Source organism: Colius striatus, chromosome 4 (genome assembly GCF_028858725.1).
Source record: "Colius striatus isolate bColStr4 chromosome 4, bColStr4.1.hap1, whole genome shotgun sequence".
NCBI classification, from domain to species: domain Eukaryota; kingdom Metazoa; phylum Chordata; class Aves; order Coliiformes; family Coliidae; genus Colius; species Colius striatus.
The window spans coordinates 76,987,809-77,005,286 of NC_084762.1; the positions used below are offsets into that span (position 1 = coordinate 76,987,809).

General features: G+C 34.4%; 1 protein-coding gene across 27 annotated transcripts in view; it reads left to right on the plus strand.

The window, feature by feature from the left end:
• The window catches only part of RIMS2 (regulating synaptic membrane exocytosis 2), a 466,103-nt gene that overhangs the window by 344,554 nt on the left and 104,071 nt on the right, over window positions 1-17,478 (plus strand). The window contains exons 29-31 of one of the 27 annotated variants that reach the window (XM_061995366.1): window positions 2,105-2,158; window positions 3,769-3,813; window positions 12,874-12,963. The exons of 25 other annotated variants lie outside the window; for them this stretch is intronic. In XM_061995366.1, coding sequence (XP_061851350.1) covers window positions 2,105-2,158; window positions 3,769-3,813; window positions 12,874-12,963 — 189 coding nt within the window. The remainder of the gene's footprint in view (window positions 1-2,104; window positions 2,159-3,768; window positions 3,814-12,873; window positions 12,964-17,478) is intronic. One more of the 27 variants, XM_061995367.1, reaches the window with a different exon arrangement.

The window sequence follows — 17,478 nt, forward strand, 5'->3', positions numbered from 1 at the left end:
CCATTTATTTTAAGGGGTTTTGTTTAATTCAGAACATAATTTCTCTGTTAAATAGCACATAATTTTGCAAAACGAGAATGAATTTTATATTACGTTTTCCAGTGTTGTGTCATAGTTTTATGGAAGACAGAGAAAGACAATCATAAAGCAATTGCAGAGAATCTGTCATCACACTGGTCATAATTCCATAATACTTTATCAGTCTTGATTTCATAGATTTTAAAGAATATATGTTATATAGGTAGTCTGTTTTGTAAAAGATCACATGTAATAAAGGATATAATATCAGATAGGAATTTGGATTACCTGTAGCTTGGCTAGGAACTTGATAAGTTAGTCAAACACAACAGTCTAAAATACCAAGGTATATGTACTTGCACTCACCCCCTTTTTGTATGGATATTTTTGTGGTACTGGCTGTATGATGTTAGACACCTTTATATTTGCATAGGTTAACTAGTGGTTTTTGCACTTGACAGAAAGGTAAAGAGAATAGCTTAGTTAACGTCATTAACAAGGCTGTCTTAGGATAATGCGTGAATCTGCCTTGGATGTTTTACTTCAACTAGCCATTTGTAAAAATATGCCTCTGAGTTTTACTTGTGGATACTCAGTTCACTCTTCTGAGACGTGGCAAAGTCATCATCCCCTGAAGAATATTAAAATATTTTATTTGCAGTAGTAAAATTTCCATAGAAAATGTTGAACAAGGGTTGCCTATAACATGGCTTAGGGTGCTTATTTGAAATGTTCTAACCTTTCAAGGGAACTAACGGTTCATAACTTCCCCATGGATTGGCAAAAGGAGGAATTAAAAATCTTTTTCTTTATGTTAGTTGGAGATCTTACTGTCTAGGTCTGAGACTATGAAAGAAACAACAACAAAAATGATTAGAGAATCATACAGCTGTGTAAAAAATAGTAATTTTTTATGTTTTCTATGAGAAAAGATTGACTGTATAAATGAACACAAAAACTATACAGAGATTACTTTGCATTGTATTGGCATTGATTATGGAGTAAATCTCTCTCTCTATTAACAATATTGTGTTTTAACAAGTAGTTATTATTACATGCTGACTAAACCTGAATTAAAATAATTCAATGAGGTACTTAGTTGCATGTAATCCTGTATATGAAATTAAAGAACTGGAAAAAAAATCTGGAACAGAAAACACAAAGAATCAATGAGTAATCAAAATCAAACCTTGAAAAACTACAGTATATTTCACCACATCAAACGAGCGTTTAATGAATAAATGACATGAAACTAAAGCAGGCATATGGTACACAAGTTATTGATATGAACATTCTTCTATATCATTACAGTTGTTTCCCTGCTATTAGATAAGCTTTTTCACTAAAGAAAGTTATGGTTCTTTATTAATGACATGAAAAAAAAAAGTGTTGCTTATTATTAACTGCTTTGTCACCATTATTTACAGCCATTTCAGTGTTCTCTAATATTTAGATATGGTCTAGGCAGCCACAGTTACTGATGGAAAAGTCTTTCTGAATTCCAACTACTATGAAATCCAGGTAAAAAGCATATTATCTGGCAAATTGAGGATATTTTTTCCAAGCTGGAAAAACATTTGTGTTGTTTCTTCTGCACTTATTAAAGTACTGAGTATACCTACTTGTTTAGGATTTATATATGATTTTAAATACGCTTTTTGTGAATGGAATCTCAGACTTTTATTTCTAGAAAAACTAAAGCAAAGCCAAGCAGAAGATGCTTTTAAACCAGTTTATCTAGCAATACAAGTCTGCTTTCTCTGCTTTGGAACTTACTATCTGCTTTGCATTGCTTCAGTAGTTTAGTAAGAAATTGGCAACAGGGGTATTAAGGGCTCGCTATGACCATCATTACTTGAAGAAGGATCTTATTGGAGTAAACCAGAGATATTAATGAAAAATAACACAAGGATTTATTTAATCTTTGATTCACTCAATGAAATAATTCATGCCACAGACTGGTGGTTTGTGTGTTCTTGGGAATCAGTTTTATTTGGTATATATCTTTTATGTGAGCAACTTGTAACAAAGCATGCTTTCTTTTTTTTTTCTTGCTTTTTTGCCCTGTCATATCTTGCAAATGCAGCAGGAGATGAAGAAAACAAGCTTACTGGAGTTCAGGAATCAGAGGTCAAGGAAGGTCTGTCAGACCACAAGTGCCTATCTTCTTTAGAAACATTTTATCCTGAACATCTAGGGAGGTTTTACAAGCCAGCTTCTAAATATATTAAAAGTAAAAATGCAGACAATAGTTATATAATTTTTATGTAAGAATAAGAAAAATCCAATAAAGCATACTCACCAGCTTGTGTATGCTTAAAATAGTTCAACCTACAAAATCACTTGTCTTTTTTTACTTTGTTTTATTCCTCTTTACAAAAGTACTCTTTCAGTATGATCAAGTTATAGTCCTACCATATATGGATGAATACCACTTTAGATGTGGTGCCCTCTGTTTTGTGTTATACTTTTTACAACCAGGGAAGCAAACATTGTATCATGATGTGTTTTTTCCCTAGCTTATGTAAGCAAATTGATGATGCTGAACAAAAATAGGAATCTGCATTACACAGAAATACTTTGAGTATTTTGTATCATGTCACTCATCCTGCTTGTAAGGCAGTTCAGTTGGTAGAAAAAAAGGGGGAGTTCGTGTGATGAGAACTGATAGATGATCAAATCAAACAGATGCAAATATTTTTTCAACTCAAATATGATGTGATTAAAATATGCTTTGTCTTCTAATTTCAGAAAACACACATCACACAGGTTCAAAGATGTGTAGAAATCTAAAGATTTTTTCAACCATCATTTTTCTGCTCTTAAGTTTCCTTATTAAAGGAAGAATCATAAAACCATAAATGTGGCTTTACATGGACTGTTAATAGGTTACATTCTGTTATCACTGTTAATAATTGTCTGTGACATATCACTGTGGTGGATATGAAAGAGTAGCACAGATAAACCTTTCTGTTTACAAATATATAGGGCTAGACTGATGCTAAGCTTAGCTGCCTAAAAGTAAGCAGTGCAGTACCTACCACAAGGCCCATGGAAGGCAGCCCAGAGAAGGATAGTGCACTGAGGATATGTGGATAGAATTAAGTTCAGATATGTGAACAGCATTAAGTGCTATAGAAGGGTGATGCAAAAAAATTACAATCTGAGCAAGAAACATATTTAGTACTAGCTGATAAGAAAAATTAGTAGCTAAACATGAATATTCCTAAAATGCCATCCCTGCGTAAAAGTATGAGACACAGTTTATATGGAATCCTGTGCCCTGGACCCTAATCCCATTGTTACTTAGGAGAAGAAAATGCGGACTACTATTTTCTTTAAGAGAAGTCAAGAATAATTACTGACAATAGGGCTCATTACTTGTTCAGAAATCTGGATGCTAGAGTGTTTTTAAGATTTGGGAGATGGAAAGTAGGATTTTTTTGTTTTAATTGTAGTTTTCACTTAAGCATCCAAAGTGTGCTTTCAGAGCTTTGCCTTCTCATTTTTCATTATGGTACAGTTTACATTTTTCTTGCTTTTGTTATGGTTCTGTGTCTAAGTGTGTGGTGTTCAGTAGTGTGTATAGTATGTACTGTTCACTCTGTGTGTTTTGTGATAAATCAAGCATAGTGCATGGAATTGTGCTAACACAGTTTGCAAAATATTTGTGTGTGCTATAGTTGTGTTGTTCATCACAGTAGCTGTTCCAATTGTTAATCATCATTGTCTGTTTTTAATATTATAAAGACTATGAGGAAAAGCATCAAAACCCACCCATTAATGGGCGAAAAGGCAAGTTGATGATATTGCTGGTGAATTGTGGGTGTTTGAAAAATTTTACTTATGTTTTGCTGCATGTTTGTGTGTCGCTTAGTTCTAGTAGTTCAAAATTAGTAAGTTCATGTATGTTCAATTCTAATGTGTTACTTTATTTCTTGCACTTAATTATTTTTTATTGTGATTTTTAAATCTTTCTTGTAATTGAAGATTACATTATTTTTTTTTTCTATATTACTAAAGAGGAGGTTTATACCACCTAGACATAGAACTAGTGAGATAATTTCTGTACTTACTCATTTAGTGATTCCTGGTCTGCCTTGCCCTAAGAGACCAACTGCAGTTTGCAAAATTTCTGTATTGTCTTCCACATTTTGATAGGTTTCTATACTTTTATGTCCCTTGACAATAGACGTTTTACAAGTTTGAGACATTTTTTCTCTCCTAAACAGGAGAACTGGACCATTTTGATTAGCATATGCTGGTAGAGAAAGCCTTATGTTATTAGCAATCATCTAGCGTCTAGTTCTTACCATGTTTGATTTTGTCTTTGTTTCAAATACTGTAGAAGTAAGCCTAATAAAAACACTGAAATGTTGACATGGAGATTTAGATTTACTATCTAAAAATAGAACGGGGAAGCTGCAATGAACAACCACAGCTTACTTTGAAGTTTTATTCAAGTTCAGGCTTCTAAATTGCTTTGATAATTTAGAAGTAATCTGTTGTTATTTTTCTTCTAAAGCCATATTACATTTAGACTTTGTCTCCTCACTATCTTCTGACATTGAATGAAATAGTATTATTAAATTTTGGATATTCACTCTTACACTTCTATCTGTACCATGACCTCATGTGGGGAATAGCTGCAGTCTTATTGGGCTGTTTCTAGCTTTCTCTTCCCTAGAATATCTTAGCAGAGGAATACAGGAATCAGGAGAGCATAGATGCAGTTTCGTCTGTGCTAGTTCATTGAGTCACAGGGAAAACCCCACCATTTCTAATATGCCACTTTTTATCCAGTGTAGACAGACTAAATTGAGGTACCTTTGTAGAGAGGCTGCTGTGCTGGCAGCCTGGCAGAGCAATGCATGAGGACACCTCTCTTAGTTTAGCAGCTGTGCCAGCATAGTCCTGGAAGTCTGGAGGTCTGGTGCTGTAATGCATGATAATTACCACATAGATCATACAAATTCCAATCCAGTAAAGTTGCCACTGACTTGATGAGGTTGACAAATCAATAATCAGTCAAGCTAAAACTGTTTTGTTCTTGGTTTACTTTCCACTCCTTCAAAAAGAACAACATTTTGTACACTTAATTATAGATCCTGAGATATATACTTTGCATAATAATCTAAATACTACTGACTTGTATTTAAGTTTGTTTTCATACATTTATTAATTTTTCTAAGGTGTCTCTCATATTTTAGAAGTTTCTTATGCAGAGCTCTTTTACTCCAAAAGAACAGTCTGTGCCTAATATTTTACTTCAAATATTTATTGCCAAACCCATGATCCCTTTAAGTTTTTCCTCAGGTCTTTTGCATTTCTCTTTCATGTATTTTGTATGACATCTTTTGATCATTTGTGTTTGTGAGGAAAAAACTCCACGTAATTCTGTCTTTTACTGTCTTAATTTAAGGTGCATAAAAGATGATTTAGTTTACCAAACCAAGAGATCATGACAGCTTTAGAATTTTGCATGAAAAATTATGATTAATGTGTTTTTTGTGTGCTGTGAGAACACTTTATCATGTGTGTTATGAGTACCTAGAGTAATACTACATTTTAATTAAATTCTATGTCAAGCAAAATAAGGTTTAAGTAAGATATAAACCTTTTGAGACTGTAGTAGTTATAGGCAGGTGCAAAACTGCAATTTACACACTAGGAAAATGGTGAAATAAAACAAAAAATTACACACAGCACAGTGTAAGTTGTACACTGTGGTGTAAGGTGTACACCCGTAAGGTGTAAATTCTCCAGATGGAAGAACCTACATTCTGCTGAAATTCCTTATGATATAGGTGACTATTTAATGAATTTCTATCTAAAACTAACAGGAAAATATGATAAATGAGAAAGAGTCTAACTCCAACTTGTCCATAAATAGCTTCAAATTTGATTTATTTAGACAAAATGTGAGATGTCATCTTTCAAAACTATATCACAATATAAAGTAATATTTCTAAGACCAATACATGACCATGTGATACCATTCTGTCTGTTAGTCAAACATAGTTTGGTTGCTAATCCAATATTTACAAGTAATGCTGAAAAAATAGCACAGGTATTTTGCTGTGTATGGCATTTACATATACAGATGCATATCAAATTTGCGTGTAAATTTGAGCAATATGGAAACTTCTACATTATTAATTAGTAGTAATTGATTCTGAAGAACCTAGATTTTTCTGTGGAAACAGATCTATATTTTTTATCTTTCATTAGGTAATTTATTGTATTTTTTTATTGGTTGGTATTAGTGCTTAAAACTAACTGGCCTATTTTCAGAAGCCTGTTTTGAATGGAAGCATTTTGTAACATTTTTAGAAGTGTGCCATTAACTTCATAGAAGAAAAAGAACAACACAGAAAAAAGTGCACAGAATAGATGAGCCTTCAATCTTAACCGCATTTGAAAAGGGTAGAGAAGGGTAGAACAGTTGGCATTGCTTGCAGAACTTTTCTATGTGTGTGAGAGGAGTATGGTAGTATAATAATAAATTACTCATCTGCATAGAAAATATTTTAAGATTTGTTATTTTTCAGCAGGAAAATAAGTAAGACTTTTCAGTAAGATTGCACATTTTTTCAGTAATGAATAAAAATAACTTGAAAAAACCCTGAACTAAAGCTAACATCCTGCCTTCTGCAGAGTGGGTTTGTAGGCTCTTCACATTTCCTTGCATGCACAGAGCACTTGCTGACACCTGGGGAATGGGAATAGAAACTGAGCAGAGATTGTAAGAGAGAGCTGCAGAGCAGAAACTTGCATTTAGCTCCACAATTATGTTAGCCATTACTTGTCATTTGCCTTATTTAAATGCATTAATTGTCAGACTCTGGAGATATTTTGGCTTTCTTTGTGCTTACTTTTCACAGCGATATGAGGATAAGCATACTAAGTCTGACTTAAAATCTGTCCAGAACAATGTCTGGTCTTCAGCAGTCCAAGTGTGGGTGCGGGGGGAAAGGAATATGAATAAAACAAATGTGTAGTAGTGCTTATCCATGGTACTGGATCCCCAGTCTCCTGTAACTTGTGCCTCAGGAATGTACAGAAATGTCACTGGTATCATTATATGATGCCTTCATGTCCCTCATAGGCTCTCTGCACCCTCTCTGACATCCTTAACTCAGTCCTGCCAACATAAACCTGCAATGCTTATCCAAACAGGTGACCCACAAGAGCTATTCTTGTGGGATATTTAAAATATGACAATTGACAAAAGGTCAGGAGGCCAGCTGTTTTGCATTTGTTTCTGATGTGTTTCAAACATATAACCAGAAGAGGGAGCAAACCTGTCATATTTTAAAAATATAGAAGCCATTAAACAAATAAGCAAACAGCTCCTGCCCTAAGCAATCCTGGAAAAAATACCTTGATAGTGACTTAAAAATAATATATTTGTTTTCTGACACTTAAAAATACTTCACTAAATATTAAAATACACATATTTAATTTACCATTAACTGATTGTATTTCTTCTGACTATTCTGGTGCATTTAAGTTTTTCTGGTGGTTTTGTCATCTTTTGCAATTCTATTTTATTTATAAAATTGACAACATGATACTTTTATTTTTAGGTAAAGGCTCTGAATTTGCTAAGTGATATTGCAAGAAGAATATGCTTGAGTACATCTAAAGTATTTCTTTACATTAAGCAATGGAAGATTGAAATAAATTTATTTCCCACATAGAGGGATCCACTAGTAAAACATTTTAAAAATAAGCTTAGAACAGAATTGATGAGATTTTCAGTGAGGGAATATGACAAGGCTACTATTGAGTTAGGCTTGTTACGTGATTTACAGTTACAAATCATTAATGTAGCCTTGAAGTAAATTTGAAGAAGACCTTTCTGGAATAAAGGAATAATGTACAGTGCACTGGCATTTTTGCTACACTAGTAATGCTAGTATTAAATATAGATACATGGCAATATTTTTTATTGCTTACTTAGTGATTTTCATTAAAGTTCTTTTAACATATTCCCACTGCAGTCGCAGGGAATGAAGCCTATCGGTCTTTTTTTTTTTTTTTTTCAGAATTTGTAGTTCAGTAAGGAAGATGAAATCAAAACAGTAAATTAAGATATGTCAGAATTTTAAAAGTATGCTGCATTAGTTAAAACCATGATATAAATGATGCTTACGTAGCCAGCTATGAGCAACAATTTATTTATTTTAAAGTGCTAATAACATATCCTAGTATTCATTTGTTGATTTGCCATAAATTTGCAAGCTGTTCTCAGCTGGCTCATGAAACGTAGAAGGAAGAAGTCCTGTCCCTGCCTTTATATTGTCCACGCTTTACTAGCATTCAGGACAATGATGCAAGACCCAAATTTGTTTCACTCTTTGGCTGAAATACAGATCATCATATCTCACATGAATACCTTGAGCTCTAATATATAGAATCATTCTTTAAAATGTTCTGCAGTGTATGGAGGAAAAAAAATTTCCTCCAGTGTTTGGAGGAAAAAAAAGTAGATCAACTGTTACCATATCAAAAGAAAAAGCTAAAAAATGGTGTCCTCAGATTGCTGTAGAATGTTACCCGTAGAGACAGGAGGTCTTGTTCTAAATTTGTCAAAAAAAAATTATGTATATTATTCTTTGTCTTCAGATATTGGAGAAATCTAGTTTCTGTTACAGCAGCACTGGTTTACTGAGGCATCTGAAAGTTTCTCTGGTATAGGAGCAGCAGCTGCCTGCATAATACCTTCATTGATAACTTTGTGTCACTTGGAGCTGGCCTTGATGCCATTAACAGCATGCTGGTAGTGCAAGGTGGGACTGGATTCACTCCAGGTATAATTTGGTTCATCTTGGACAACTCGTGTATAATGACTTGAACAACTCATGTATAATGACTTGAAGCCATTTGCTGTCCTATAGTAGAAGTCTGACACATCTGAGAATATTTGTCTCTGTGTGAACACTTAAAATTGGTGGCTTTTAAAAAAAATTCTTAGGGACCTTGTTTTGTAAAATGAATTTAGCCTTTTCTATGTCTTTAATTGATTAATATTGTTATTGTATTCTTAGTGCATAAGAACTGGAGTATCTGGTTCAAATCGTAGTTTCTCATCTTTTGACAAGTTATACCACAGCTCTAGTGGGTTGTTACTGTGCTGCTTTGTGTTTAAGATGCACTAACCAAATCCATTTTTAACTCATTTTTACAGCACTAGTCATCATACATTATTAAAGAACATAATTCTTTTCTGAGCTTTAAAAATAGAACGAGGTTCTCAGGATTTTTCGTGTGCAGGAAAAGATGACTAAATTAAGTATATCCTAATGAAAAAGTGAAGGCTTTATGATAACCTAATTAAAAGTCTAAAACTAGAAATGCACTGATAAAAGTTAGTTTATAGAAATTTTAGGTGCTGAAAAGAATATAAAAGCTGAGTGGATTTAGTAAAAAAGACAAATTGAAATAAAAGAGGAGGTATATAAAAGTGTTTCAAGCAAAGGATAATTCTGGCTAGAGCTATTAATTTCTGTAGTGTGGAGAAAAGAAGGGAGGGAGTAGTATTTTTATAACAAAACTCTTTAGCATTTGGTATTTCACTGCATCATCTTGTACTTCTACAGTTTTTTGCATCGTTCCAGTTTGTCTGCAACATTCCTGGTGTTAAATTGATATGTTTAGAGATTCAGAAAAGCTAGAGATATGCAAATGTTACTATCATAGATTATTTCTGTACTTTTAAAGATTTTTATACTGAATAGTCTAAACAAAACCTCAAGAAATATTGAAGTTGTACATAACACTACATGTACTGGAGTGCAGCACTCCCTTCTGTCAAGCAGCACAAGTGAGGATCATTCTCCATGACACACAGACATGCAGAAAGGGGAGCCCAGCTACATAATTCACTGCTGTAGGCAGTGCCCAGAGAGTAGGTGCAACAATTGCATCTAATGAAAAAACTACATCTAAAGACTGTACATTTAATACTGATGGAACAAAAACTTGGATCAGTGCACCTGTCAAATCCTTTTAGCCTCAAAGGTGCATCAGAGAATTAAAATATTCTGACTAAAGAATCTCATATTTTATATAACCCCTATGAGGTCTTTTTGTATAAATATTAAATAGTTTTACACCTCTATACATAAATCAAAACTATCATAAGACAGATTGAAGTTTATTTTTATGGAATGAGATGAAAGATGAATTAGAAAACTATATCGTTTATTTCCAAGTATTTATAATTTGACTAAAGTTGGCTTTGGTTGAAACAACAAGGAGGCTCTTTGCCTTGGGTGGAAAAAAAGAGGACATGGACATTTCACCTATTCATCAACATCTCTTACTAGTTCCCAAACAAAAATTTCTTATTTAACAAGACATTTTCTTTCTTTTGTAGAGCATGGAGATGGAAATGTAATTAACACAATAGGGAAGAAAAGGTTAAATGTTGGAGTAAATCTAATAGATATGTCTATTTTTATTTCTCAGTTGAAATAATAACAATTAGTATCCAAATTCTTGCAGTGTTCTAGAAGTCGCTGAAGCTTTTTTGCCTCATCTGGAGTACTTCCATTCTGCATATACTTAATCTAAAAATTGTGCTTAACTTCTCATAAACTTAAGCAACCATTTGAATTTAATGCTGACATGCCATAAGGATAACTAAAATATAGAAGGCAGGCCATTGGAACCTTTTCTGAAATATCTGCATATCTGCATGCTCTTGCTATGTTACTATTAGTATAAACTTAAAAAAATAGCCTGTCTTTTTTTTTTGTAATAGGTTTTGAAGGGTTTTATTTTGCTTTTTTGATGTTAACATATGGAAAAAATATTTATTCAAAGAGTTATTTTTTAATTTGAAATTTATTTCATCATACTTGTCAACTCAAATGTTATTATGGGAGCAATTTAGAAGTGCTCCCAAGTAGCTTAACTGTTTTCTAGATACTTAGCTCTCAAAATATAAGCAAGGCTTAGGAAATATTTTGGTTTTGTAGTGAACTTTGTTTTGAGAAGTGATTTTGGTGATGAAGGAAACTACAGTTTTTAGGTTCAGAAATGAATCAGGAATTCTGAGAAAGAACTCTAACCAAGAATGTCCTGACTTCTAAAACTGACATAAGGCTAGTATGGAAATCACTCTGGGCTTCCTGATATTTTTCAATATTTACATAATTTTTTTTATATATCCTGGAAAAATCCTGTGTTTGAGATTACTGTGTGCTTACTTTATAACTTGTTTTAAGTATTTCCTATATTTGACCTAAAATGATTGTCTAATGTTGTATTTTCCTAGTAGAGAATATTCCTTAAATTCAAATGTAGTTTTATTAAGATCATTGATTTTTTTGTGTGTGTGTTAGTTAAAAAGACACTTCTGGATTCATCAAAGAAAAAGGAAACATATTTGGTATCAGTAATCATTTTATTGCTAAATGTGTATTTTCATAAGAAAAAGAAAAAATCACATTTGTGTTAGGAAGAAACATAGTAAGATTTTCATTTGCATAGTTTAAAAACAGAATGTTCCTTTTGAAATTTCTTATTTGGTACTTATGGTACTTCAAAGATGTCAGTTTCTGCTCTAGCATACATACATGTGGTGTCATGAAATCGTGACAATTATATTGATAATTATATTGATGTATTACTTGAAGTCAACAACTCCATTATCTTCAATAATCAAAGCCACATTTCATAGAAAAACAGCTGCAGATAGAAAGGCTGCAGGGTGCCTACAGATAATATTTTTATATGTTTACATTTTGAATGTCATATATCCATTGGTGTCCTTGAAAAGAAAAAAAGTCATAGGCTAATATTACTTTAAGTTAATTTGTTTTAAATTTCTAAGATTGAAATTCATTCCATATCAGTTGTGTACTCCATTGCTGGCTATTTCTGTGACCAAAACAGTGGGCAAGGGCTATGAGGAACTCTGAGCTTTGCATAATCAGCAAAATAAGCAGATTCTTTAAAGCCCAAAGCAAAAATGAAGTTTAGGGTATTGAATCTGTCTAGTTAATTGGTTTAGATTTGTTTTTGGCCTGCGATACCAAAAGATTTAAAACCTGTGGTAGCACATTATCTAGTTTAATTGTCAGAAAATAGAGGATTAAAGTGTAGTCAAAAAATCTATGACAAAAGACTAACTTGGAAGTCTAGAGAATGGAGTCTGTCTCTGGAGGAGAGTCTATCTACTCCTACTCATAGTTCTTTTTCTGAGTGGTTAGGTCAAAATGCCAATTTCAGGGAACAAGATTGATAATTAGCAAAAGAGTTTTTATTGAGTAATCTAAGAAACCTAATCTTCCTGAACTAAACTAAATTTAAACTGAATTAAATGGAATTTAAATCAAATTCCAGATGTAGAAGGTAAATCTAACCTTGTTTGGGCTTAATAATTCATTGTTAAAAATACTCTGTGAATTCAAACGTGTGATTGATGGTTCAGTTTTGTTTTATTTGGTTGGTTTTTTCAGTTATACCTTTGCAAAGACTATTTTTCCAAAACATTTTTAACTTCCTTTTTAATTTACAGAAACATATTGTAACCTAAAAAATCTAGAGTATTGATTTTTTAAAAGGGAAGAAATTATTGTGTAAATAACCTCCTGGGGGGTTTATTTTGTTTGTTAAATATCAAAGAGACCAGAATATTTGACAAAATACATAGGTACTAACTTTTATATAGTATGTTCCGTTTCTCTCCACCACAGACCTCTAAATTAAAGTATCGTTTTTTTTTTTTTTCTGTGTTAATGATACATTTGTTTAGCTCAAGTTGTCCCAAATATTATAAAGTGTCTTATAATGTAAGTTACGTAATATTTCTTATTTTTTTTTTTTTTTGGTTTATGCTAGAAGTTACATGGGAGGACCAGCAGAAAAAGGTGAATGGTACAATAACTGATGACAAAGTATTGCCGAAAAAGAAACACCATTCTGAGACAGGTTTGTCAGGGTTTGGAAAACCACATGAAAGCATGAGACTATAAAAACACATTTCATGCTTTTGTAATGCGTGTGAGCTTGATGTAACTTATTTTTTTTCACTTTGGTGTGAAAATCTTAGTATGTAGAGAACATTTAGATTACATAGTTCTGTTTTAGAATAGCCAAAATAGTTCTGCTTTTGTAAAGTATTGTGTTAGAATGCAGATGCATTAGAAAAGAATCATATTCTAGCACAATATTAGACTTAGTTTGCCTTTTAGTTTTGAATTTTGTTATGATTTATCTATGTGTGCAAGCCTCAGGAATCCAAGTATGAGTTATGCTGATTTAGTTGACCACACCAAGGTATCTACTGCATGTATGGTGAAAAAGTCATCTTCTAAAGACTTGCATCTGAAACCTTCTTGCACCCCATCACACGTGGCAGAGTAATGCTCTAATGTAATTTTTTATACGAGCTGCATTTTATACCTCCTTATGGCTGTATTTCTTAAACCTAAGAGAACTCTTCCTTCCTCCATCTATGTGGATGGATTTCTTCTGAAACTAAAAACTATCACAAACTTTCTTCCACTCCAAACAAAAGTTCTTCAACTCTGTCTTCATTCCTAAAAATGCATAGCAATAAAAAGTAAACCTAGAAATAAGCATGATTGTGATGATGATGACACTAATAGTATTGTTCTCTCCTCTGAATCAGACAATAAAACGTCCTAATTACATTAATTTATACACTTGCAAAAGGTACTGTGATATTATGATGACACTGTAAGGAGTAGAGTACAGTAGAGGAGAAAAGAAAAGCAAAGATAAAAGAGAAATAAAATATGTAGATTACAGGTTCCGTTCTGTATTTAAAAGTTAATACACATTTACTTAAGTGAATGAGAAGTTTTCAATTCCAAAAATACTTAGATTCAGTTTAGGGAAGCAAATCTCTCACTATTGGGTATATTAATTTTCTCACTCTAGTAACAACACTTTTCCTAATCACACAAGTTAATGTTTACAAGGTTGGCCATTTGTGCTACCTCCTAAATTAATGCTGTAACCTCAGTTTTAGGCTCACTTAGATGCTGATAATTTCCAAGTTTTTGTTAAATCTCAACTATTGCATAGCTGAAAGTGCAAGACTCAGAACTGAAGAACAGCAAAATCTGGATTGGCTCTGTACCATACGAATCAGACAACAGCTGCAAAAGGCCAGACCTGCAGTAACATTTCTTGTTCTTTCCAAGCTGAGTGTTTTAACTAGTATATGACAGATTCAAAATACAATGTCTACAGATCTTCACTGTTGCCTTTCCAGGGATGGTGACTCCCCGGGCAGCCTGCTCCAGTGTTTACCCACTCACTGAAAAAGTTCATCCTAATGTCCTCCCAAATTTCCCACGGCATAAGTTGAGTCCATTTCCTCTTGTTCTATCATTCATAAATGGAAAGACAGCAACTCCCACCTCACTGAATCTCACCTTCAGGTAGCTGTAAAGAGTGATCACATCTTCCTTCAGCTTCCTCTTTTCCAGGCTAACCAACCCCAACTCTCTCAGGCACTCCTCAGAAGACTCGATCTCCAGACTCATTACCAGCTTTGTTGCCATTCTCTGGACATGCTTCAGCACCTCAATGTCTTTCCACAGTGAGGGGCTCAGAACTGAACATAGTATTTGAGTTGTGGCCTCACCACCACTCAGTACAGGGGGACAATCACTTCCTTGGTCCTACTGGTCACACTCTTTCTGACACAAGCCAGGATTCCATTGACCTTCTTGGCCACCTCGGCACACTGCTGGCTTATATTCTTCCTGCTGTTGATTAATATCCCCAGGTCCTTTTCCTCCAGATAGCCTTCCAGCCACTGTGCCCCAAGCCTGTAGTGTTGCCTGGGGTTGTTGTGGCCCAAGTGCAGGACTCAGCACTTTGCCTTGTTGATCCTCATGTAACGGGCCTCAGCCTATTGCTCCAGCCTGTCCAGGTCCCTCTGAAGAGCCTTCCTGCCCTTAAGCAGGTCTACACACTCTCCCAAGTGAAAATTTACTGAGAGTGCAGTTGATCTCCTCATCCAGATCATTGATGAAGATGTTAAACACAACAGGTCCCAACACTGAGCCTTGGGTAATGCCACTGTTGTCTGGCTGTCATTGGAGTTAAATCATTCACCATCATTCTCTGGCCCCTGCCATCCAGTCATTTTTCCACCCATCTCAGAGTAGGTCCATCCAAGCCATGGGCAGTCAGTTTCTCCAGGAGGATGCTGTGGGAGGCCTTATTGAAGGCCTTACTAAAGTCCAGGTAGACCACATCCACAGCCTTTCCTTCATCCACTAAGTGGGTCACCTTGTTATAGAAGGGGATCAAATTGGTCAAACAGGACCTGCTTTTCATAAAGCCATGGTGGCTGGGCCTGAACTCTTGGTTATCCTATATGTGCCTCACAATGGTGCTCAGGATAGTCTACTCCATAACCTTCCCTGGCACCAAGATCAAACTGACTGGTCTGTAGTTCCTGGGATCCTCCTTCTGGCCCTTCTTGTAGATGGGGATCACATTTGCCGACCTCTAGTCTGCTGAGACCTCCCTGGTGAGCCACGACTGCTGGTAGAGGATGGAGAGCGGCTTGGCAGCTCCCTCAACACCCTTAGCTGGATCCCATCTGACCCAAATGACTTATGTGCATCAAGTTGGAGCAGCAGGGCACATACCATTTCCCCTCAGACTTCATGTTGTCCCCTCAGGAGGCCGGCTACCCAGAGAACAGCTGGTTAAAGTGGTTGTGCTAAAGTAGTACTATACTAAAGCAGTACAATTAGCATAGTAGTTAAGTAAGAACATTTTCTCCTTCTCAACAGAGGTGGGTTAGAATTGTGATCTAGGCTGCTAGTACTTTCGTAGTTCTTGGCAAGACTTTTTAGAGCCACTTTTCTCATTTTTTTAGAAACAGGTGGTTGCTATTGGGGCATTTTAGATTTTGGAATGCAAGATAAATCTTCTAATTTTAAGACACACAAAAAAAAAAAAAAAGCTAAGTAGAAGAATAAAAATTGGAAAAGAATATGAACATTAAAAAGTTATCACTCTAGAAATGTTTTGTATATGAAAACAATATTTACCTGTTTTTTATCTATTTTTCCTTCTGGAACAGTATCACTGATTGCCAGTGCTGCAGGGAATACAAAGATTTAGTTTGTAAAGACACAGCTGCAGTTGTCAAATCTAGAATAGATTAAAAGTTGATTAAAAGTTGCATTCTGCACTTTGTACTTAGATATTTCTGTGGTGGCTGATGCTTGATGAGAGCATAAATTCTGCTCTGATTTATGTTATCAGTAATGTCTTCCATGGATTGTTCACATGGGATAACAATACATGATGCAGAAACATCTGAAGTGGTTCTGAAAACACTATATCACAGATTCACAGAATGGTAGGAGACTAAACAGTGCATATCTATATTCCCAGTGTGCTTTTCCAAACTGATTTTCTCTGTTGTTAAAAAGCTCTATGTAACAAAGTGACAGAAGTGAGGGAGTACAAGTGTAGCAAATGAATGTAGTTTCCAGGATTTGCATTATATGCTTTTTGCAGCACACTAGTGTTCCCTATAGACATCCCTATATCATTACAAAAATGTTCAAGGTAGCATCTTTCAACATCTGAAAGGAGATGTCATAATGCTGTACTCACCTCTGGATGTTGTATCTGTGACCATGATCTACCAGTGACATAGCCTGATGGAATCTACTGAAGGAAGCTGCAAATTCCTTGAAGCTTTCCAATATGGGATTTACCCTCTGTGCAGGACTGTATTTTCTTTCATCCGAGAATGCTTAAAGTGCTCTGTTTGCATAGAAAACTGTAAAATGACAGTAATATTACTTAGTTTTTGTTTTAAGTTGGCAGTCTGCACAGAAATGGAAGGAGGAATATGGGCACCTCATATTGCTGTCACCTTGTTTTGATAACCTTTTCATTCAGACATTTTTTCTATATTGAAAGCCTGTTATTGAAGCCTTGTACAGTTCACTTTGCCTATCAAGAATTTAGCCTAGCAAGTTGAATGGAAATAGCCCTGGCAGTATCACAACTAAGAAATCTGTAAGAAAAATAGGTAATGATTACATAAATATGTTGAGTGAAGAACTGAGACTATGAGCATATTGTTGACAAGGGCATACATAGATAACAAAAATAATTCCCAATAACAGAAAAAAACCCTCAGTAATACTGTATCATGTGAAGCATAAATATTGTAGAAATATGCATGACTAGAAATGAGATTAGCAAGTTTGTTGGAGGTCAATGTAAGGTCAGTAAATAAAGTTGTGAGATGGTTCTTATATTTCAGGCTCTTCAATAGAAGGTACTGATAAAATTCCTGTTCCTGAATATCAGAAATCAATGTGTTTACTTAAAAATGTCTGTAATCTCTTAGTTCTGAGGCAATGTGCAAAATTATTTTTCTATATATTACAAAAAGTCAATGGTATTTATGCAAAGATTTTGAAGGATTGG